This window comes from Vigna angularis, chromosome 6, assembly GCF_016808095.1.
Source record: "Vigna angularis cultivar LongXiaoDou No.4 chromosome 6, ASM1680809v1, whole genome shotgun sequence".
Classification (NCBI taxonomy): domain Eukaryota; kingdom Viridiplantae; phylum Streptophyta; class Magnoliopsida; order Fabales; family Fabaceae; genus Vigna; species Vigna angularis.
Window position 1 is genome coordinate 29,570,914 of NC_068975.1, and position 24,437 is coordinate 29,595,350.

The 24,437-nt window shown below is 29.2% G+C and overlaps 1 protein-coding gene across 2 annotated transcripts; it reads right to left on the reverse strand.

The window, feature by feature from the left end:
- Nucleotides 1-7,280: 7,280 nt before the first annotated feature.
- LOC108342197 (homeobox-leucine zipper protein HDG11) lies at nt 7,281-12,370 on the reverse strand. Of its 2 annotated transcripts, none has more exons than XM_017579919.1 (11): nt 12,226-12,370; nt 11,916-12,064; nt 10,081-10,198; nt 9,803-9,994; nt 9,271-9,711; nt 9,076-9,171; nt 8,783-8,983; nt 8,433-8,610; nt 8,081-8,352; nt 7,908-7,997; nt 7,281-7,744 (listed from the first exon to the last, which is right to left on the reverse strand). In XM_017579919.1, the coding sequence occupies exons 2-11, from the start codon at nt 12,044-12,046 to the stop codon at nt 7,361-7,363; spliced, it is 2,103 nt and encodes a 700-aa protein (XP_017435408.1). In that variant the 5' UTR covers nt 12,047-12,064; nt 12,226-12,370; the 3' UTR covers nt 7,281-7,360. The 2 variants fall into 2 exon arrangements, with proteins under 2 accessions (XP_017435408.1, XP_017435409.1); XM_017579920.2 differs by lacking the exon at nt 12,226-12,370 and adding an exon at nt 12,158-12,215.
- Nucleotides 12,371-24,437: the final 12,067 nt, after the last annotated feature.

The window sequence follows — 24,437 nt, forward strand, 5'->3', positions numbered from 1 at the left end:
TTGCACTAATTTAACCAATATATGAAAGTGTAAAATAGGTGTACACCACATAAAGGTGTATGTTTGTCATTTTTTTAATTTGTAAATTATTCAATATTGTACAAAAGATAACATAGTTGACCAATTATACATCCACTTGAAAGAAGCTTAACCTTTTAAAGTGAAAGGTTTGAACTATTCAAATCTACAATAGGTCTACTAAATTATAATGTTTAAATACCTTGAAATATGTAAGAGGTAGCACACCACACTCAAAAATCAAGATGTTTCAATTTTAGCATGAGATTGAACACTTATGGTAAGATTTTTTTTAGACAATATTAAAGTGTACCACAAAATGAATAGCAATGTAACAATAGGAAATCATTGGTTGTGAGCCTATCATACAAACACTATAAAAAGTAATGTAAGTGTGACAAAATAATTCATAGTGAGAGAATTATTCCCTCACTATTTTTCACATTTTATGTAACAAATCTCTTTTTAAAACTTTTCTAATGAAAACCACCCTCCACACCACCTAAAAGTTTCTATATAAGGTCTCATGTCCTCCTTTTAGCCATTGAGTGGAGAGTTAGAAATGTAGTAACAAAGTAGAAACAGGTCTCTAAGGCTAGAGAAAAATGTTCTTATTATAAATCCTATTTATAGATGTTGTTGGAATTATATTGCAATATTTCGTGGGTAGCTTAACCTTCTCATTCAATAGTTTGTGATTTGATTTATGCTTAATAATGAATTGATAACCCATTTATTTAAGTGGTTTGGATTGAGTTGGAAAATTGATCTCAAATTGTGGTCCTATAAATCTTTTCACTCTTGCTAGAGATTTTCACATGATCTAGAGTGTGGGTGAGATAAAAGAGTCATATACTTAAGACAATGATCCATTCAACCAAGAGTGGAGGTATCACACTAAGTCTGAAGTTCTTAGGTTCTAAGATGCAAGAATGAGTTTAGATCTATCTTAGAGTATTCACAGGACATTGACTGATTTGGATATTAAATAGACAAGATTTGTAGTGGTAAAGTAGAATAGAATGAGATGAAATTCAATCATAACATCCACTTCGTTCAATCTATATAATATAGGTCATATTAATTTAAAAAAAAACTACCAATATAGTTGCTAAATCCACCTGAATATGATAATCTCCATTCAATTATTCAGTAACCGATTTAATGCAAATTGGATAACTTTTTTAAAACTTTGATTATATTAATGTTAGAGCTTTTAAAACTTAAGCTCAATGAACTAAAACTTTCAACTAAAGTTTATCCCATCAATAATCTAATCATCTAAAAATAACTTTAAAAAATTTCTCTAGGCTTCAGTTAGTAGCCCTAGTAATTCATTTCCCTATTTTTCATCATACCTTTTTCTCACATATGTACCCTTTCTTGCTCGTGTATCATCCAAGTATGATCGACTTGTCCTATAATTGCCCTCGTCAAACCTTGGTCTCTTATCTCTATTGTTATACATTAATTTCTGCCTCAAGGATTTAATACATATTTTTATACTTTGTTGAACATTTTCTCTGCATTTGTGATCTCATTCCTAAACAAAATTTTGTTTGTTTGATTTCATATACACTATATAATAGCTATTCACGTACATTTTTATATTTTATCTCCATTGCTATTGAATTCCATTTTAGAAAGTGTGTTATGCTTTGGTTGTGATATAGAGAGTTCCTACTTCTATCCATTTGTCGCACAAATCCCACACTGTAGGTGCTACTTTTCATATAAAAAATAGATGGCTAACACATTAATTCCCCTCCACAAACTTGTCCATATATATATATATATATATATATATTCTTTGAACAACTGCAGCAGATTCTGCAGACTCCTACTCCTTGCCCAACACAAGAATTTATGCTCTTTTACAGACCAAAACCTCATACAACCGTGTCAGCATTCACAGAAGGATATGACAGTACAAAACCAAAATATATCAGTAAGCATTCATTATCCTCACCAAGAAAGGTTAGAAATCACTTCCCTGATAAGAACATTCTCAACTGTTTCATTATTAGAAGAATGTAACAAAGAATATAGAAATCTATGACCTGTGCTTCATATATAAAAAAATCTAAAAGAAGATCTTATCATGCAGATAGCAATAAAGGAAAAGTGATCATATTTATTTATTGGGAAGGTGCTACTGTAATTGAATCACAAGTGTTCATACAAAGTAATGTTAGAGAGCTATCTAGGCATCTAGTTGATGAGAATCAGACCTTGCATTCGTCCACATTTATTAACGAATTTCATTGTAATAAAATCAAATGAATTTAAATATTAATTACTAAATTATTACATAAGATTTTCCTATAATGAGAAAGTAAACAATACTAATAATATTTTAAAACAAAAGTTATAGAAAGTGTATATGGAGAAATGTTACAAAGTTTTCCAAAATATAGAAAATTTAATTAATCATAGATGTCTTTTTTACTGTTGAAAGTATTAAATATTAAATGATAACTAATTCTTATATACTTGTTAAAAAATATCATTTGCTAAATTATATATGTGCTTTTGACTAATATTATATATGTGCCTTTACCTAAATATCAATAAATAAAAAAGGCAGTCAATAAAATTAAAATATTTAATATTTTCTTTAGCCAATTAAAATAGATTCAAGATTATTTATATAATTAATATATATTGTATCTTTTTTAATATATCTAATTAATGTTTCGTACTATTTTTTTATTTTTAACATGTAAAGTTTATATAATTAAAAAATGGCAGTTAATAATTTTGTAATTTCAAATAAGAAACAAAAAAGACTTTTGAAAAAAAAAGCAATTTCATTATTGTTCAATATTTAATCTAGTAAAAAATGTGTCATATAAAGTGTGCATTTTAAAATAAATAGCAGAAAAATAGTTTGTATTTGACAAAATATAGGGAGAAATGGATTTAAAAACTAACCAACGGTCCCTTCTAAATCTATTATCGGAAATGGACACAAATTAGTTAAAATTGGACATGTATTATTTGAAAAAACAACTAAAATTTGCACGTTAATTTCTTCTTGTTTCATTGAAAAAAAATGGACATATATTTCTTTTAATAATTGCATATATTGCGTCTCGTATATTTCACGTTGGTTAAAAATAATTAATTTATAATATATATTATTTTAGAAGTTAAGTTATACTTAAATTTACTTTTAAAATATATTTTAACGAAAAATATTAAATTACTGTGACACCTTCAATCAAATCACCCACAATTTTTTAATAGAGTTTTAACAATTTATTCATTTTGGTTTTGTGATGTAATTTTTTTAAAATATTTAAAAACAATATACAAAATAGTGCATAATATGTTTTAAATTTATTTATAGTTTATATTTGTAAAACTTTCGAAATAACATGTAAAATAAGATATAAATTATATGAATCAATTAAATTTTACTTTTTCAGTTAAAAAGTAACTAACTTACTAAAGTTTGCCTAATTATTATTGTAGGACAGAATATAGCTGTAAAGACCACTGGTAACTTTTTCTTAGAAGTTTCAATCTTCAATCATTTGCCTTCCGACCAAGGTGTTGTAGTAATAAATATTATAATAATAAGAATATAATTAATTTAAAGTGTATTATTTAAATTATATTTATAAACTTTAGTTTTTGATTTATATATTTAATCATCTTGATTAATTTTGTCTAGTATTTTATTAATATGTTTTAATCATTGTTTTAATTTTATCAAATTTATTTTGACTAAGTATATTTAGACGGAAAACATTTCTGTGGCGGATATGTTATTGGATATTTTGAGTAAGTATACTCGAAATTGAATATATTATAAATTTTACTCACAGTGCACATAAAAAAATACTTTGTCTGATAATCCAATAAAACATTTATCCAAAATCTCATTTCATACTTTTAAAATCTTCTCACATTTTACCTCAAAATAAAATTAAATATTTAGAAATAACAAAAGTATTAGAGGTCAAATTTAAACTTTTAACCATTCTTTTTCACAACAACCAAAATCATTAATCATTTGGCTTAAATTATTAGATAATATATATATATATATATATTGTATTTATTAATTATTTATCTATTAAATTGTTATATATGTTTATTTGACAAATATATTTACTCAGTCATATAAAATTATTTATTTTTATTAATTATATATGCATATTTCACCATCTTATTATTCAGAACTATAATAAACAAACTTAAATAATATTTAATAATTTTTATATAAAATGCAGATATATAATTATGCATAATATTAAAAAAAATTATCATTCCATATATTTCATCAAATTTAAAATGCACAATTATAAACATAATATTTCAAATCAATTTGATAATGTAAAGTTAAATACATTATTTATATTAAATCAATAATTCAATGTTCAATATATAACACAATTCAATATAACTATAATTTAGTTCTTTTTACCCATTTCAAAACTAATTAAAAGTAAATTCTTATACCACATGTACCTAATTTCAGTTAACTTACCATTATTCAATATTCGTAAATTATACACAAAAGGATTATGAAGTAATTTCAAACATTCATTATTATTCACATTTAAAAGAATAAAAGAATAACTAGAGAAGGTTGCAAAACATTAAAATTTTAAACACTTAAAAAAACACCAATGAAACTAAAATTCAATCCTCAACTTATCAAATTAACAGTGTATTCAAATACACAAATTTAATTACAAAACCTCTAACTCCAAGCACTTATAGCTTCAAACCAAGATATTGGTTCTCTCCAAGTTGAACAGAGGTTGTACCTGTAAAAGACACTATGACGTTCAACCAAGTTTGTTAGAAGATAATTAATGATGTAATTATGGAACATAATTAATAAATCTCATAAGATATGTTTTTTTATACTATGCTTATGAACTTTTACCCGAATGAGTTTGGTCTAGGTAGCTAATTATCTTGATTAATCTTTAGTTAATTCATCTGCTTAACCATATCTTAATTACGATCTTAAGTCAACTTAGTCAACAGTTTTTAGTTGTCAATTCTAGTTGTTTGACATAATATAGGATCACACCATGAGGGTCTAGGTACAAGTGGCTATATTCGGACATTTGAGAAGCATTGTCTTGATTGACCCACATGTATTTGGTCAAGTTTTCTTCTGTTGCGGTCATGTCATAAGAGTTAAGTATATCTAGACATAGATAATTAAGATATACATTGACATATAGGGTAAACCAGTCCGAGAGTTGATGTGCCTGTATTCAAACCTTATGTCTATGATGCCAGCCTCACGTGTTGACGTGTTGTGTAATGTAAAAAAAATTGCATGTTATTGGTTATTTGAATCTATGGGTATACAAATAAAATGAAAGCTATTTCAAAATAAAGTATCTTTGATATACTAGCAACTTGAGATAGAATTTGGTTTTTTAAAAAATAAGACTTGAATTGAAATTGTACATGAGAGAGGAAAGGAGTTAAAAAGGAAAAATAAATGAGTGTTGTTCCCTCCACCACCACGACATGCTCCCTACACCTCCTCAATTTCTTTTATTTTCAAAACTATTCTTAGGCTAAAGGTTAAAACTTTTTTATATTTACCAAGAATTTTTAATTTATTTTTCAAACCCTAATTTTACGTAATTCATATTCCCTGAACGCAATAGTTGCACTCCCACCTCCATGTCAACTCAATCTTCTTCTACCTATTTATATCTATGTCAGATATGAATTTTCATTATTTAAATTTAAAAGATTAATTAACTAAACTTCAATAGTAATTATTAGGTATAATTGAATACATGATAGTTTTATGTACTTCATCAACAAAAGATAATTAAAAATTTATATCTGACGTGTATACAAGTAAGTAGAAGAAGATTGAGTTGATATGGGGGTAGGAGTGCACCTGCTGTGTTCAAAGAATATGAACTGCTGTGTTCAAAGAATATGAATAAGGTAAAATTAAAGTTTGAAAAATAAATTAAAAATTCGTGATAAAAGTAAAAAAGTTTTAACCTTTAACCTAAGAATAATTTTGAAAATAAAAGAATTTGAGTGCAGAGAGTATAGTGTGGTAGTGGAGGAAGCAACGCTGAAAAATAAATAATTTATAAAATTAGGCCCAATGGGTTTTAGAAGTGTAGGGTATTGCTTTCTGCAATAGAATTACTAACTACACCCTCATAATAATTTTTTTAATATCATAGAGTATTTTAAGGGATAGAAAAGAAAACTAAGAGTTGGAGAACTTTATGCATTTGTTGCAATTTTTTTTATTTATTATATATTAATTTTTTAATTCCAAACAATTTATGTATTTATACTCAAGCTACTTGTTTCCTCTCTTGTGTTCTCCAAACCAAATTAGGATTATGTCTTTCAGAAAACATCAATTGAGTTGATCAGAAGATAACTAATGATGTAATTAATGTATCTTATAGAATATATAATTATGTTTATGAACTTTCTACCTAAATGGGTTTGGTCCAGGTAACTAATTATTTTGACCAGTCTTTGATTAGTTATTTTTTTAATTATAACTTAATCACAATCTTAAGCCAATCTATTCAGTAAATATTTTTTAGTTGTTAGTTTTAGTTAACTGATATATATTCGGCCAAACTATCATGAGACGAGTCATACCATGAAGATAGGTACGGGTGTCTAAGATGTATTTGATCAAGTTTTCTGATGTTGCCATCATTCCATAAAGAATTGGGTATATATAGACACGTATAGTTAAAATGTATTTGGGTGTAAGTGGTACACCAAGCCCCAGGGTTGATGTTTTTGTACTTGAATCTTATGTATGTTTACCAACTAGTGTTGCAAGGAAAATTTGTATTTTATTGGTTATTTGATCCTATGAGTATATAAATAAAATGAAAAATTAAAAGAAAAATGATATAAGACTTCAATTGGAAAACTTGTAGATGAGAGAGGAGAGGAATTAAAGAAAGAAAGAAAATATAGAGTTTATAAAACTAGGCCCAATGAGTTTTAGAGTGATAAAATGTAGGCTATGCACTAGAATTACTAACTACACCCTCATAATACCTTTTTAATAGAGTTTTTTAAGGGATAGAAAAGAAAGATAATAGTTGGAGAATTTTATGCAATTCTTGCAACTTTTTTATTTATTATATATAGATTGTCTCTTCAATATATTTATTTTTACTCATAAGAAAATGCCTATAAAATAAAAATATGGTTAAATAGTCTAAGTTAAAGTATATGTATGCAAATTTGACTTATTATTATGAAAAATAGCACATAAACAAGATTCAACCACTCCCAACGAATTCTGGAAGCAAAACTTCCATTCATATCATCTTTCATATAAAAAGGAAAAAAAATACTAAAACTCTAAATTAGAACCATTTACCAAAGCATGGTTTATTTTTTGTATTGTTGAGGTCATGAGAGAGTTAACAACAGTCTTGGATTCTGCTACCATAGTTGTTGGACCATTCATCAGTATTTGAAAAGTCACAGTCAGTAGAGTACCGTGCCTTCTCGTGTCATCACTTCCACTACTCCATGCAGAAGCATGTGTGATAGATTGAACATCTTTTGATATAACAATGCCTGATGGAAAGATTGACATTTTTGCTGAATCTTTACCATTTACAGCCATCTTTATGTCAGATATATTCACAGGGGAATACACAACGTATGATCCCAAAGCATCAATAAAACTTTCCTGAATAATGGCCATGTTATTAGCCGTTCGGTGAAGAGGCTGTTCCACATGAATAATTAAAATTAGTTTAATCAAGTTCATACAAAAAAAAAGTAACAACACCAAATTTAAAAATTTGATTAAAAGCTCAGCTAAAGCTATTATTCTAATTATCTCAATAGATAATGATCAAACATTCCCTTATAATATGGTAATTGAGTACCTGTATAATCGATATGCAGTTGCTAGGGTTAGTTCCAACCGACACACGTGCAACTTCGTGCACTGGACTCTCATAACACATAACATCCCACTGTGAAATAAAAAAAGTAACAAATAAATGGACTAGTAAAAAAATTTATACATTGCTAAAAAAAATGGGTTAAATTTTTGAACCTTAGCACGTTTTGTTGGATCTCTAAAGAAGTCAAAAACATATTCCGAGGAGACAGGTAGCCGGAAAGAAGTAGTAGCAATGAATATAATCATGGCATTTGATTGACTTGAGTTTGTGTATTTCCGAGCATGAATCATAATATTAGTATTCTCCTCAGCTAAATGTTCAATGTACTCTGTCTTACTTGAAATGTTTAAAATTTCATAGAAGTTTTTCACCATTTGATGAGAAAACTTCATCATATTTTTTCTTCCTCCGATGACAGGTATCACTATAAATTCATGTCAGATATAGTCTTAATTAGGTATGCACAAATATTAATAGGTTTGGAATAAAGCTAGAAATAAGAACCTCCATTGATGTCATAATCAGGTATTTCATTTCCAATACTTGTAAATCTTGCACACATTCTTTGAAGTTCCAACAGCCATCGTTCTGCTCCATATGCAATGCTGTTATTAACTATATCTTTGTATAGTTGATGCGTTTCAATCCTCTCATCCACTTCCACATGTTCAACCCAAGAAATCTAGAAGGAATATAAGATTTTATAATACAAATTTGTTTAAATCATCATTCACATTTCGTTCACGTACATACGTATACATCCATGATGAAAATAATGACCTAATTATAATAGCAATACATATAGTAGTGATAACTTAGTTCACCAATGCATTTTATCTATGTATAATACTCACCCAGCACAACTCATTTGAAATTTCATGAATTATGCATCCAGAGGGAAACCTCCAATACTTAGGATTGTTGTTCCCATTGGTGCAGTCAACAGAAACATCTACTATCACCCATGAATGTGTTTCAATCTGTTCACAATAACGAAGGAAGAACATTTCCCGAGATGGAACTAAAGGTGAAAGAACATGCAGCTCTTCACTCATCTACGTAAGCAAAACAAAAAAGAGGTATTCAGTTGTTATATAAATGTAACAAAGAAACTGATTACACAGAGCGAGGTTTGCACGAGGTATACCAACAACAAAACTCCCCTTCGGTTTGAACCATTTTCAAGTACTTTGATTAAGCGTGCTTTTGTAACAATTGTTGAGAAAAGATCTGCCCAGTATTCCTGATAAAAATGGATATGATTATATAAAGGAAGAGAGGCAGAGAGATTTGAATAAACTATTTGGTAAAATATTAAAGTGGATCTTTTGAGAGTACTGACCGAATTCAGAAACATGTTAACTAATTCCAGTGCCTTAACTCTCACAACCCTTGAATCTTTTGATGATTCTACACGAGCTTGAGAATTCTTGAAGTGATTAATCCTTGGAAAGAATGTTTGGTAGCTTTCTTGATGAAGAACAAATCTTTGATGATTTGAAGATTTGACCCATATGGGTTCATTGGTACACAGAAGCTTAATTAATTCTTCCTTAGCAGCCACTGCAATTTGTGACATCATTGTTTTCTCCATTTGTGTAATTTTGTTTCCAAGGTTGAACATGGTATCTTGACGTTGAAATGAACCAATTAGTTTCAGATAACTTCCTGGTGTTAATGGAACACACGATGATGAAGATCCCCTCATAAGACTATAGCCCATGTTTAGGTCTAACACTGGTTTATCCATGTACTTTGCAAGAGCACTAGACACTCTCTCATGCTGAAAAAAAAAACATAAATAAACATGAATCATATATTGCCATGGTAAAAAGTTATTGAAATGTAAAAAATGATGAAATCAGTGAAGAAACCTCTTCTCTAAGACGAGCATTTTCAAGACGAAGTTGTTCTAGAGAGCGTATACGTTTTTCATCAACCTCTGGTGGACCTCCACAAGATGGACAAATTATATTTTTGAATGCCTCTCTTAACAAAAGGTTATCTTTACTTATCCTTTCATTCTCAATACGGAAGAGACTGTTATTTGTTCGCTCAGTTTGAGTCTTCAATCAAACAAACACATGTAAAATGGTTATTATCACTAAAACAATTTTTTAATAAATATGAAAAGAAAATAAATGTAGATTACCTTTATTTGAGTTCTCTTATTCTGAAACCAAAATTTTACTTGTTTTGGCTCAAGTCCCAGTTCTTCTGCTATTTGAGATCTTGTGCTTTTTGTTGGATGTGGACACTTCCGGAACATTCTTTAACCCGATAATAAATATCACCGTTAATACAGTTATATAAACGACAAATACCCGTACAAAAGTGACACAGGTAACAAGGAATAGAGAGAGAGAATGTGAATATGTTATGTAAAACAAAGGGAAAAAGACATCAGCAATATAAAAAATGTAATTCATTCTTTCTAATTTAACACTAATAATCAACTTAATGGAAAAATTTATCCTTTTTTGAAAGTTTTTCTTCTATATTAGTTTTATTGGTGGAGATTAAAATATAATTTAAATTCAACATATTTGGAAGTTAAAGTTATTGAAACATAACCTTTATGCATAAAATTAATATATAATACTGGATTGGAAAGATTTAAAACAATGGGCTTGAAACTACTCATGGGTATTGTGATTGATGACTCATGATCATGGAAACACCAATAAAATATAAATAATGAGTTAATATCATTTTAATCTAAAATTTTGAAATGATAATTTTTTATATGTTATTTAATTTTTTTATTTTTTACTAAATCAGAGACTTAGACTCATGAGAAAAATATATGTTATTTCTTACTAACATGTGAGAGATAATCTATAAGGGGAAATATAATTTGACTCTATAGATGAATGCCAACAGAAACATAAAATGCAAGGTCATTTTGATTTATAATAAATTTGATTGTGTATGGAAAAGTCTTGTTCGAAGGAGAGTACACATATTTTGTGTTTATGAATATTTGCTTTTTTTTTTGTATATAAACATTCTGGGTTGGAACACCTATTTATTTCACTAATATATTTTTTATTGTCTATAAAAAAATAATTTATAGAAAATTCCTTTTTATCACTCAATATTAAAGGTTTGCTAGGAACATTTTGTTGACACCATTGCATATTCAAAAAATGAAAAGTATTTAAGTGGGTACCTTTCAATTTTGAAAGGCTTTTACAACATAGCGTATTCAAGAAAGAAAAAAGATTAAAAATATTCAAAGGATAGGAACATTGTAAATGTTGAGGCCATAGCATGTTCAAAAAAAATGTCTAATTCAGATATAGATGGAAAAGATAAACTGTTTAACTGGTAATTAAATTTAAAGTTGTTAATATGGTAATTTAATTAAAATTAAGAAAACTCATTACCAAACACTCATAATCATTAAGATTTTCCCCAACAACATTAATAACATTAAAATTAATCTCATTTTTTTTAAATATGGGTCAATGAACCAATCTTTCTCAATGATATTCGCTTAATACATTGCATTCAACTATTTTATCACTCCTATTTCTTTTAAACCTTACTAAATATAAAGGAAATGAATTATATTTCAAATTTCTAAACTCAAGTCATGCCCACTCTCATCTTTCACGAGATCAAAAACAAAAAGAAGTCAAAACGAAATCAACTTCTCCTCATTAAATGAAGAGACATAAGATTGGTCACAAATTAAAATTAATAAAAATATAAATTACAAAAAAAAAAATCTGTGATTTTCATCTTTAAAACTTTAAACAAAGCAAAGGGAAAATCAAGAACAAACCACAAAAAACAGTGATTTTCATCATAAATAACTGAAATAGATAAAAAATGCACAAATTTTATGATATAGGAAGAGATATATCAATGGTAGATCTAGATTGAGAGAAGGTTAATTAGCCCTTTTTTACACATCCTTCATAATTGAAAACTTGAAATAAATAAAAGAAAGAAGTTGTTGAGAAGTAAAAGTGATCTTACTCTTCAAGCTTAGAAGTTCTATCAGAGTTGTGACCATGGTAGGCCTTTTTCCCTTTGTTTGAGTTCTTATTGTGATTGTGATTGTGTTTATCATCTCCAGATCCACCTGCAGCTCCCATGGCAAAATCCATTTTGTTTTTTCAATTCACCTGCAAAAGAGACTAAACTTCTGAGTTTGGTTTTTGAACTTTTTCTGGGGTGAGTTATGTGAATTCTGAAGAAGGGACTTTATAGATGCCAACCCTTTGCATTTCAGTATGACAAAGGCAATAAAAGCTGATAAAGAAAATACTGATGAGATTTTCACCACCTTTTTCCTTAGATTAATGGTGAACGGAAATGAAAGGTCTTAACTTGTATAACCCCACATACTAAGATATCATCACTCCAACCTAGTAACAGCTATAGCTGTAGAAAAAAACAAAAATTACAGAAATTAGGAAAAGAAAATGTAATGTTATTGAATGAAAAACTCAGAATATGTAACCGATGGTTTTGCTAGCCTTGCCTTTTGGCCAAGCACATGACAACTCATCTGCATGCAAAAGGGGAGAGAACTGGGAAAATGTGAAACTAAAAAACAAAGTCACTGAAACCGAATTTTGTATTTGGTGGATTGAAACGCGGGTTTGGTTTGGTTTTGGTTTTGTGGTTTTGTGAAATATGAAAGTGGTGGGGTTGAGTTTCTGCTTGCATTTGTAATGAAGAGGAATCTTTCAATTTAATGTTATTGGGTTGAAGGAAGTCATTGGTGAGAGCCAGTCAAATTCAAGATGTTGTAAGCAATCAATTTGTAATGCTTTTCAGAATTTGTTTTCTTCATCTATTACAAAAACTCATTAAATGAACCCTTTATTTATATTGCTTTATTATATCATATTTATATGCTCCCAGTAATTGTCTTCACAGACATTAATTGAATTAAATTTATGTTCTTTTTATTATAATATTAAAAAAGTTAAACCGAAAATAAAGTAATAAATGTGGATGATAAAATCAATTAATCAACTACCGACAGTTATGCATATATTAAAGGTTAAGAGTGTAAAACAGTTTACACATTTATTTAATGATTGGTTGTGTATGACTTTTAATATATTTATTACAAGTTAAATGCTAATTAATGTTTTTGAGGATTGTGTTTGTTGTAGAAAAGTAAATATTGAGAGAGTAAATAAAACAAAAAAATAATTAAAAGAAGAAAGAAAGTACAAAAATTAAAGTTTTAAGATTATTTCATTTAAAATCAATGTTATTCTGTTATTTTTATTTATATTTAATATAAAAAATAAGGTTTGTAAAATAACAACAATTTTAAGCCTCCAATAATCTATTATAGAAAGAAAAATGATAAACGTACACCTCCTTGTAATGCACACTCATTTTACACTTTCACCTGTTATTTATTTATTTGTTGAACAGTACTTATTTTAAACTTGGGTAACGTTTTAGTTAAATATGTATAACTGATAATTAAATTTATGTATGAATTAAAATATCAATTGTTATAACATTTCCGAACACTACATAGTAATTAAAAGGTTTTGTGAAATTTCCACGAAATTTCCACCAACCTTTTAAGAACATAAATAATTAATTATTAACATATTTGCGTACGTGGACTAAATCTGATTGGTTAAACAAGTTGATATAATTATTTAAATAATTCAATTTTTTTAAGTGAGAATAATCGGTTCTGATGCAACTCAAAAAGAGTGGATGGACATGATGGAGACACATGGCATCTTAAAAGTTTTTTTTTCTTTTTTTTCAAAATCACAACACTTTGGTTAATGCAATGTTTTGGTTAAATTCATCTTTAAACCAATTAATATATCAATTGTAAAAATCATGTAAGTAATGTTAAATTTATGTATGCAATTTTTGTGGTGTGTCTATTCATACTCCTATAAAACTGACATAATTTATTTTAACAACTTTTTTACGATAGACTATGTGTCACTATTTTATTGATCTGTATATTTAAAACAGACTAATCACAAGTTACCATATAGATTATTGTAAAAAAATTATCAAAAAAAAAAATTGTTAAAAAAATATTTTTCTTCGTTAAAAGTGTTATTATTAGAGGTAAATAACTTAGAACAATAATATTATCTTTCTCAATTGTGTATCTTTGTTTTTAATTTCGTTCTCTTTTATTTTGGATGTATTTTTTTCAATCTTCGTTTGTCGACTATTTGTAATTATAAAAACATTTAAGACTAAAATTAGTTAATTACTTAATTAAGTATAAAAGTATACAATTAATTAACAATAAATATATTGGATTTATCTTATTTATAATATCTTAGTATCCTTTTAACTTAATAAACTTATATTTAGATAACAAATTATGTTAATGCAATGGATAATTAAATATGTGGTCATCCGTCTAATGTAAATAGATTAATGCAATTAAATACTAAGATTTAGGATTTAAGAAAACTTAAATTGGAGCATAAATGATCAATGATGTGTTTGTATTACTAGTACAAAAACTGTGTATACGCGTTTAGGCTTTATTCACTTAAATGAATTTGGAGGAGAGTGATTGGGGGATTTGAAATTGTTCACTTGAATGGATTTGGAGGAGAGTGATTAGGGGATTTGAGAGGATTTGATGATAAATTTTTTTTTTGTTTATTTGAGTGAATTTGGAGATGAATAAAAGTGAATTTGGAAGTAAATTTTTTTAATCTGTCATGTCAATCAAATCCTACATTAATCCTCACAAACTTTACTTCTAAATCCACTCTCACTTACCTCCAAATCCACTCAAATAAACAACAAAAAAATTTACCTTCAAATCCTCTCAAATCCCGTCAATCACTCTCCCCCAAATCCATTCAAGTGAACAAGGCCTTGACGTTCAACCACTAAATAGCCAACGTTAAAAATGACCGCTGGTATTTTTGTAAATAAATGCAAATATTAAACATCATTTAGAATTGTAATTCGACGTAAAAAGATATAAAACGTCGAGTGCCCGAGCGTTAGACATTAAAAGGTTACTGAATTCAATAAAAATTTGAGCGGAAGATTGAAAATTCATTCACTTCATCTTAGGGCGCGAGACCCTTTTCTCTTCTCAAACTTTTCTCGAACAAAGTTTGACGTCCATCACATGTAATCTTTCTTTCATTTGATACAAATGCATGTTAATTAATTACTTTATGTATGATTTTCGTTTGTTTTGACCGTGTTCTCTTCCTTCATAGGCGCATTCTGCTTTCTCTGTCACTAGTGACAACACTTTATTCCGACGAACCCACCTTTTGAAGGTTAGTTTTCGTTTTCGTTTTGAAGAACTTATTTGTTGTTTTTTTTGTTGAACTTGTTTGAACTTGTTTGTTGTTGTTTGGTTAAACTTGTGTGTTGTTGTTTGGTTGAACTTGTTGTTGTTGCTTGATTGAACTTGTTTGTTGTTGGTTATTGTTGTTTGTTCTTAATACTACACGTTCATAGTTTTTGTTTTATAAAATACCAAAAACTGAAATTTGTTGTTTTTTTGCTTTTCAGATCTCGTAGAGTTGTAAAAAATGATCACAATTAATTAAAAAAACAAAAAAAATTTATTAACGTCGTATATATTGACAAAATTAGACGTCAAGTTAACGTCGTATATTGACAAACATTGACGTTAATTTAACGTCGAATTTTTTAAAGTCGACATCAATTTAACGTCTCCTAATATGACGTTGTTAGTGAATTCACCGTTAAAAGCCCAAAATATTTAACGTTGTACACAATTTTTGTACTAGTATATATATATATATATATGGAAATGTCAGTGGGGGAAAACCTTAAAAGGACTATGTTTTGGAAAGGAATGATAGAGAAAATAAAGAAAAGAGTTGTAAAATGGAATGGAAAGCATTTATCATTTGTCAGGACGGTGTGCATAATAAAATCAATCATAATTTTCTTACCTTTATTTTTTTATCATTATTTAAAATTAAAATATCCTTAGAAGTTAGGAATGAAATTATAAAAATTCAGAGTATTTTTTCTTCATAGAGATGGAGAAGTTACGGTAAGAAAATAGCATGAATTAACTGAAAAAACATATGCAAATCAATGAAAGAAAGAATGAGGAAGCTTTTAATATAATTTTATTAGGAGAATAAATGTGAAGATCAGGAATTGAAAAGTGAGGTTTAACGAGGGATGTTTTGGAACCAAAATATGAAATAAGGAGAAGTCTAAACAATAAAAGTGACAAAATAAGTTAATGAAAAACGACAAGTGCATCTTAGGTTATAAGTAATAAATATATTTTTCTTCACATGGACTTGAATAATACTTAACAATTTTCACAATTCACAATTCAATTAAATAACAAAGTCTACAAAAATACAAAGAAACTCTTTTTGTATATTTATCAAACAATTGGTATGCAACATGAATTTAATATAAAGTATTTACAATTATCAATATTAGATTTCATTCTCAATGCATTTATAAATATCTCAATTTCATTTTCATGTTAAAATCACTCATAAAAATACTCAAATCTTATTCCTAATAACTTTAAACCTATAATAATTCATCAAAGTCTAACTTTAAACCTATAATAATTCATCAAAGTCTAATCCATTAGATTATCAACAAATAACTGTCTTAAGTTCAAGAGTCTTAGAATTACTAATTAATCAACTTCTATTTCTAAATAAAGTTCCATTAAGTATTCAATTTTAATTATAGGTTTAAAAGACGTTTTCCAACACTTCAAGGACCACAAACAAGTTATGGGATCAATACACAATCAGCATTAAACACAGAAATCAAATACTAACTTAAATTGGAAAAGCATATATATATATATATATATATATACACACACATTAACAACAAAAAATACACAAGAATTGTTCATTAAATTTAATCTTAATAAATAGGGTTAGCATGATAAAAACTTATGGTTTACAAATTGAAGAGATAAGAAAGAAATTGAAACCAAAAAGATATGCACACACTTTTTCAAGGTTCTTAGCAACTACTTTATGCATTAATCGTGTCTCCCCTTTGCATCAACATCTTCAATTCATAGATTCTCTCTCATCAACCCTAAAAGGAGAAAAATACCATAAATGAATATTGAAACCCCAAAAAAGAAATCAGAGAGCTTTCTAGCAACCCAAATAGCCTTTAAGAACTCCTCATGGTTACTCAAGGTGTGGGAGGAAGAGAATTACCCAAATCCTTGCAAAAGACATAAATAAAAAACTTATTTTGACATGTCAATAATGTCATCGCTCGGTGGCATATCATTATTGCTTTTCATTTAATAAAATGTGAAAAATCTTTGTCAAACCACCGCTCATTGTCAACTCTGCTGGACAAAGTGGCACTCAACACCTCTTTTGTGTCGCTCAACGCAAGGCTCCTTTGTAGCATTAATTGTTATTTGACTTTCCAGCATTGAATGCGATTGGCGCGACCCAACATGGATATTTGTTTTAAAGTTTCATCTTTTCTTATTTAACTATGTTTCCTTTCCACCATAAATGTTTTTTACTCATTTATTTAACACACTTAAAAGACATATTAGAGGTAAAACAAGTATAAACTAACTAAAACACACAAAACATACAAAAACACACTAAACTTAAGGATAAAACAAGATAAAATATATGAAAAAATTGATTTTATTAATAAAAACAAACACAGGTAAAAATAAACGTTATCAACATGATTCATGGTAGTGGAAATATATAAGAAAGATATCTAAAGAAGGACAATGGGAATACTGATTAGAAGAGAACATAATATAGGAAATAGAAACAAGTAGTAAAAATAAATTTTGGCAAACAAATGGTTAAGGAGATATCCAATTGATAAATAAATTTTCCAAATTGTATTTAAATTTTTCCTTTAAAGAAGCAACTTTAAAGGAAATAGACAACTGGCACCAAAAGAATCATACACTTGTTTGGAGATGTGATTGGTTTTAATGGGAGAATAGTCATTTGCATACAATGAGGCAAGAGTTGGAAGAAATCAAACTTAGCAAGAGAACATGAGATGAATGACAATGAAGAGATGAGGACACACAAAAATTATACCGTAAAATATAGATACAAGAAAATACAAAATGATAACAGAAGGAAAAACATTGAATGACATGATTTGTTTTGTAAAACTAAGACTTTACCATCATTTATATGTTACTTTGCAGGGAAGATGTTACAAAATAAAGTAATAACAAAATAATTTGTAATTTACAAAAGAGGAGGATAAACAGGGGAAGAAACTTTTGTATGAGTAATTTTTTCTTTACAACAAAATGTCATTTTCACCAATTTAGACTATGGGAGTTGAATGAAAAAGAGATTAGTGTTGGGAGGTGTGTAGGTTGCAATTATATAAAATATATGGAATCAAAAGAATATATATATATTTTTTTGCAAAATAAATGATAAAGATGTTGCTATCTCACAAATAAAACTATGGATCTGATTAATAAATAAATACTCAAAAGCAAATTGTCAGACCCATTAAAAATCCACCCAAAACTTCAGCTGAGTGGAAGACAAGTGTCGACGAAGGAGAGCTGGAAAACAGAAAGTGGAAGACAGATGTGAGCAGTGGAGTGGCCGTTCGGTTTTGACGGTAGGAGTAAAACTCTAAGTTTTCAAAAATTCACGCCACTCTCTGCATGCAACCATCTTCTTCAACCTTCTGAAACTCCATTCTTCTCCTCCTTCTCTCTAAGATTTCTTCATCTTCTCTCTACGAATCTTACTCTTTTCTTCCTCCGATCATCAAACAGATCACACCTGAGCATTCCCGGCGTCGAGGGCGTTCGTTTGAACCGATCAGTTTTCGATTCCGAGCTGGTAAGTTCATCTCTCCCTCAGCCGTGTGGTTTCCTGGACATGCAACCCAAGTTCTGGTTTCATGTGTTGATCACTCTTCTAAAAAGAGTGATTCTGATAGTGTTTTGATCTTTACTTGATTTAGTTTCGGAAGTTGTCGAGCGTTGAGGGTAGAAGGATTCGTAGAGGTGAATCAATAACCATATCTGTGAGCGTTCGGTCACGTTAAGAGGTAAGGGAAGCTTATATAATTTGATTTATTTTGTTGCTTTGAATGGATGCATGTTCGTTGATTGCTGAATGAATATGAAATATGGTTGTTATTGCATTGTTGGTTGTATGAGTATATGAATCTAAGAGATGAGAAACTGGAATGATATTGTGTTTGATGATTTGGTTGATGATGAAATATGGTATGTTGTTTAAAAGTATTGATGATTAATGAAAGCCATGAAATGGTAGGGATGTTGTCGAGAGTCAGTATTGACCATTCAATTATACAAGCGTTCGTTCTCAGTAGCGTTCGTTCTTAATAAGTGTTTGGTATTAGACCATGTTGTCGAGAGTCAATATTGACCATTCGATTATACAAGCGTTCGTTCTCAGTAGCGTTCGTTCTTAATAAGTGTTTGGTATTAGACCCTGTTTTCGAGAGTCAGTATTGACCATTCAATTATACAAGCGTTCGTTCTTAATAAGTGTTTGGTATTAGACCATGTTGTCGAGAGTCAATATTGACCATTCAATTATACAAGCGTTCGTTCTCAGTAGCATTCGTTCTTAATAAGTGTTTGATATTAGACCAGCGCTCGTTCGATATAGTGTTTGGTTTTCTTGTGGACTTGGTTGGAACTGGATTCTTTCATTTGAAGAGAATTCTAGTTGAAGACTAGCGTCTTCATTTCGTTTTGTAATAGTTGTACTTAAGCATTCAACCAAGGATATTCGTTCCTTGGTATTTGATTATAAACTTCAGTATATCTATATGTATTTGTATATTTCGTTCGTTCTTGAACATTAGTTAAATGATATCTTATATTTATCGAGCCTTTATTATATCGCTCGTACTAAGTAGTGCTCGGTCTTACACCAAGCGCTCCTACTAAGTAAGTGCTCGGTCTTACACCAAACACTAGTTCTCATTTTCGTAATCTATCTTTATAATAAGAGTGTTCGTCCAAACTCAATAGCGTTCGCTCTCTACAATGCCCGGTCTTCGACTGACATTCGGTTTCCTTGATGTTTAACTCATTAAGAAGCTAAGTATTTATTGGCATTCGGTTTCTTCATATGATTCCGTCAAGTGCTATTATTTGATGTTCTACAGTATCTGTCTTAATTGGTTTCGGCCTAGAGTCTTAGTACTTGGCCTAGGCTTTACGGTGTTCGGTTTGAAATCTGAAGAGTTAGTTCATTAAATTGGCTCACTTGGAAAATAACGTTCGATTCTATTGGTCTCTGAGAAGTATTATTGTATTCGGTTCCTTTCACAACAAGTGAGTAACTCTCTCGATTTGATTAGTTTTGAGTTGGAGACATCTCGGTCTCACTCCAAGTTTTCAGTCTCGTTCTGGGTTAAAAACTAATGTTCGGTATTTGGTATCCTATGGGATCTTCATTCAAATTGGTTAAGTTGAGGTTTTAATAATGAAAGATGATGGTATATGATATGGATGAAATGACTTTGGTTATAAAAGAGTATTCTGGGGAGGAATATCTCATGAATGGATATTGGAATTGGTAAAGTATGAATGTGGATAAAGCTAAGCTGGCGGTTCATCCTGATATTCCGTGATTACTCGTTCTCACGTAGAGAAGGGTAAGTCATGTGTGGGAATGGCAGGAGGTCCTAGTCCTTATGGTTAATTTGGATAGATAGGACTAACCTCGGGTGGCAGTTGTTGAGGGTATCTCAGTTACTACATCACCCCGGTGCACGAACGTCGTAGCTACACAGAATTCATACAGTCCGGACAGCCAGAGTCTAGTATTAGGCTTTGCATGAAAGAGTTAATGATTTATCTTGTTTAGTTGATTGTGTGAAATATATGTTGATACTTGAATTAAATTACATAAGCTTACCCTATTTCCTGTCTTGTCATGCATTCTCGTTCGTTCGTCCTTGTCATTGCGATGATCACCCTGTGGGTGAGAGCAGAAGGAGAAGAGTTGCTGGAAGAAGCATTGGAAGAGACGGACGTGAAGGTCGAACCTTAGGACGCTCGGTCAGTTGTTGGCCTACTCTTTTGTAGGAGCGTTCGGTCATGCGTTTACTTTATCTTTTGATTTGATCGTTCAACATAGGAAGGGTTATAAGTCGTTCGTCCTATATTTGTAGTCATTTGTGCAATTTTAACTCCCTGCTATTTTTGTAAGGTCGTTCGGCCATAACTGTACGTCCTATCTTTTGTAATAACTGAACTGTAATATTATTATATGTGATCATTCTATTATATGGTTTTACACTGTATTTTTGGGATGTTACACAAACTTTACTACTCTTATTGGTGTCTTAGCTCATTTACATGCATAGAAAACATCTAGAAATAAGTTAGTAATTAAAATGAAATATATAAGTTAGTTTAACAAAGTCTATAAAAAAAAAGTAACAACACTAATTTGATTAAAAGCTCAGCTAAAGATATTATTCTAATTATTTCAATATATAACGATCAAACATTCACTAATAATATGTTAATTGAGTACATGTATAATCGATATGTAGTTGCTAGGGTTAATTCCAATCGAGACACGTGCAATTTCGTGCACTGGACTCTCAACACATAACATCCCATTGTTAAATAAAAAAAGTAACAAATAAATAGACTAGTAAAGAAAAATTATACATTGATAACAAAAAGAATAGGTTGAATTTCTGAACCTTAGCACGTTTTGTTGGATCTCTAAAGAAGTCAAAAACATATTCCGAAGGGAGTAGCAATGAATATAATCATGGCATTTGATTGACTTGAGTTTGTGTATTTCCGAGCAAGAATCCTAATATTAGTATTCTCCTAAGCTAAATGTTCAATGTACTCTGTCTTACTTGAAATGTTTAAAATTCCATAGAAGTTTTTCACCACTTGATGAGAAAACTTCATCATATTTTTTCTTCCTCCGATAACTGAAAATTCATGTCAGATATAGTCTTAATTAGGTATGCACAAATATTAACAGGTTTGGAATAAAGCTAGAAATAAGAACCTCCATTGATGTCATAATCAGGTATTTCATCTCAAATACTTGTAAATCTTGCACACGTTCTTTGAAGTTCCAACAACCATCGTTTTGCTCCATATGCAATGTTGTTATTAACTACATCTTTGTATAATTGATGCGTTTCAATCCTCTCATCCACTTCCACATGTTCAACCCAAGAAATCTAGAAGGAATATAAGATTTTATAACACAATTTTGTTTAAATCATCATTCACATTTCATCCACGTACATACATATACATGATGAAAATAATGACCTAATTATAATAGCAATACATATAGTAGTGGTAACTTAGTTCACCAATTCATTTTATCTATATATAATACTTACCCAACACAACTCATTTGAAATTTCATGAATTATGCATCCAGAGGGAAACCTCCAATACTTAGGATTGTTGTTCCCATTGGTGCAGTCAACAGAAACATCTACTATCACCCATGAATGTGTTTCAATTTGTTCACAATAACTATATTTTTCTTCACATGAACTTGAATAATACATGACAAATTTCACAATTCACAATTCAATTAGACAACAAAGTCTACAAAAATACAAAAAAACTTTTTTTGTATATTTGTCAAACAATTGGTATGCAACATGAATTTAATATAAAGTATTTACAATTATCAATATTAGGTTTCATTCTCATGCATTTATAAACATCTCAATTTCATTTTCATGTTAAAATCACTCATAAAAATACTCAAATCTTATTCCTAGTAACTTTGAACGTATAATAATTCATCAAAGTCTAATCCATTAGATTATCAACAAATAACTATGTCTTAAGTCAAGAGTCTTAGAATTATTAATTAGTCAACTTCTATCTCTAAATAAAGCTCCATTAGGTATTCAATTTTAGTTATAGGTTTAAAAGACGTTTTCCAACACTTCAAGGACCACAAACAAGTCATGGGATCAATACTAACTTAAATTGGAGAAGCATATAATATATATATATATATATATATATATATATACACACACACACATTAACAGCAAAAAACTACACAAGAATTGTTCACTAAATTTAATCTCAATAAATAGGGTTAACTTGATAAAAACTTATGATTTACAAATTAAAGAGATAAGGATGAAATTGAAACCAAAAAGAGATGCACACCCTTTTTCAAGGTTCTTAGCAACTACTTTATGCATTAATCGTGTCTCCCCTTTGCATCAACATCTTCAATTCATAGATTCTCTCTCATCAACCCTAAAAGGAGAAAAACACCATAAATGGAGATTGAAACCCCAAAAAAGAAATGAGAGAGCTTTCTAGCAACCCAAATAGCCTTTAAGAACTCCTCATGATTGCTCAAGGTGGAGAGAAAGTGTGGGAGGAAGAGAATTACTCAAATCCTTACAAAAGACATAGATAAATAACTTATTTTGACATGTCAATAATGTCATTGCTGAGTGGCATATCATTATTGCTTTTCATTTAATAAAATGTGAAAAATCCTTGTCAAACCACCGCTCAGTGTCAACTCTACTGGACTAGGTGGCACTTAACACCTCTTTTGTGTCGCTCAACGTAAGGCTTCTTTATAGCATTAATTGTTATTTGACTTTGTAGCATTGAATGCGATTGGCGCTGCCCAACATGGATATTTGCTTTAAAATTCCATCTTTTCTTATCTATGTTTCCTTTCCACCATAAATGTTTCTTATTCATTTATTTAACACACTTAAAAGAGATATTAAAGGTAAAACAAGTATAAACTAACTAAAACACAAAAAAAAAATACAAAAACACACTAAACTTAAGAATAAAACAAGATAAAATATATAAAAATTTTGATTTTATTAATAAAAACAAACACACAAAACATGTAAAAATAGACGTTATCAATATGATTCATGGTGGTGGAAATATATAAGGAAGATATCTAAAGAAGGACAATGAAAATATGATTAGAAGAGAACATAATCTAGGAAATAGAAAAAAGTAGTAAAAATAAATTTTGGAAAACAAATGGTTGAGAGATACACAATTGATAAATAAAATTTTCAAATTGTATTTAAACTTTTCCTTCAAGGAAGCAACTTTAAGGGAAGTAGACAACTGGCACCAAAACCAGTAGAATCAGACACTTGAATGAAAATAAGTTTAGTGTTTGAAGGTGTGTGTAGGTTACAATTGTGTAAAGTATATGGAATCAATATATATATATATATATATATATTGCAAAATAAATGATAAAGATGCAAAAGAGAATTTTGCTATCTCATAAATAAAATTATGGATCTGATTAATAAATAAATACTCAAAAGTAAACTTTACTTAGTCTTATTGGTGTCTTAGCTCATTTACATGCATAAAATGCATTTCATAATAAGTTAGAAACTAAAAAAAATATGTAATCAAGGGATGGAGTTTTGATAGATGAAACTCGTATAGAATATACAAATATTGAGAGTAAAGAATTATGACATGTAAATATCAATTATGAGTAATGGGAGCAAGAGATTAAG

What these genes read in the sequence shown, in the direction of transcription:
- LOC108342197 (XM_017579919.1), bottom strand. Translation starts at nt 12,046, where the DNA reads ATGGATTTTGCCATGGGAGCTGCAGGTGGATCTGGAGATGATAAACAC. An exon ending in ATGCTCGTCTTAGAGAAGAG is followed by an intron (nt 9,712 to 9,802) that starts GTTTCTTCACTG and finishes TTTTTTTTTCAG; the next exon opens with CATGAGAGAGTGTCTAGTGC. An exon ending in TGATTATGACATCAATGGAG is followed by an intron (nt 8,353 to 8,432) that starts GTTCTTATTTCT and finishes ATGAATTTATAG; the next exon opens with TGATACCTGTCATCGGAGGA.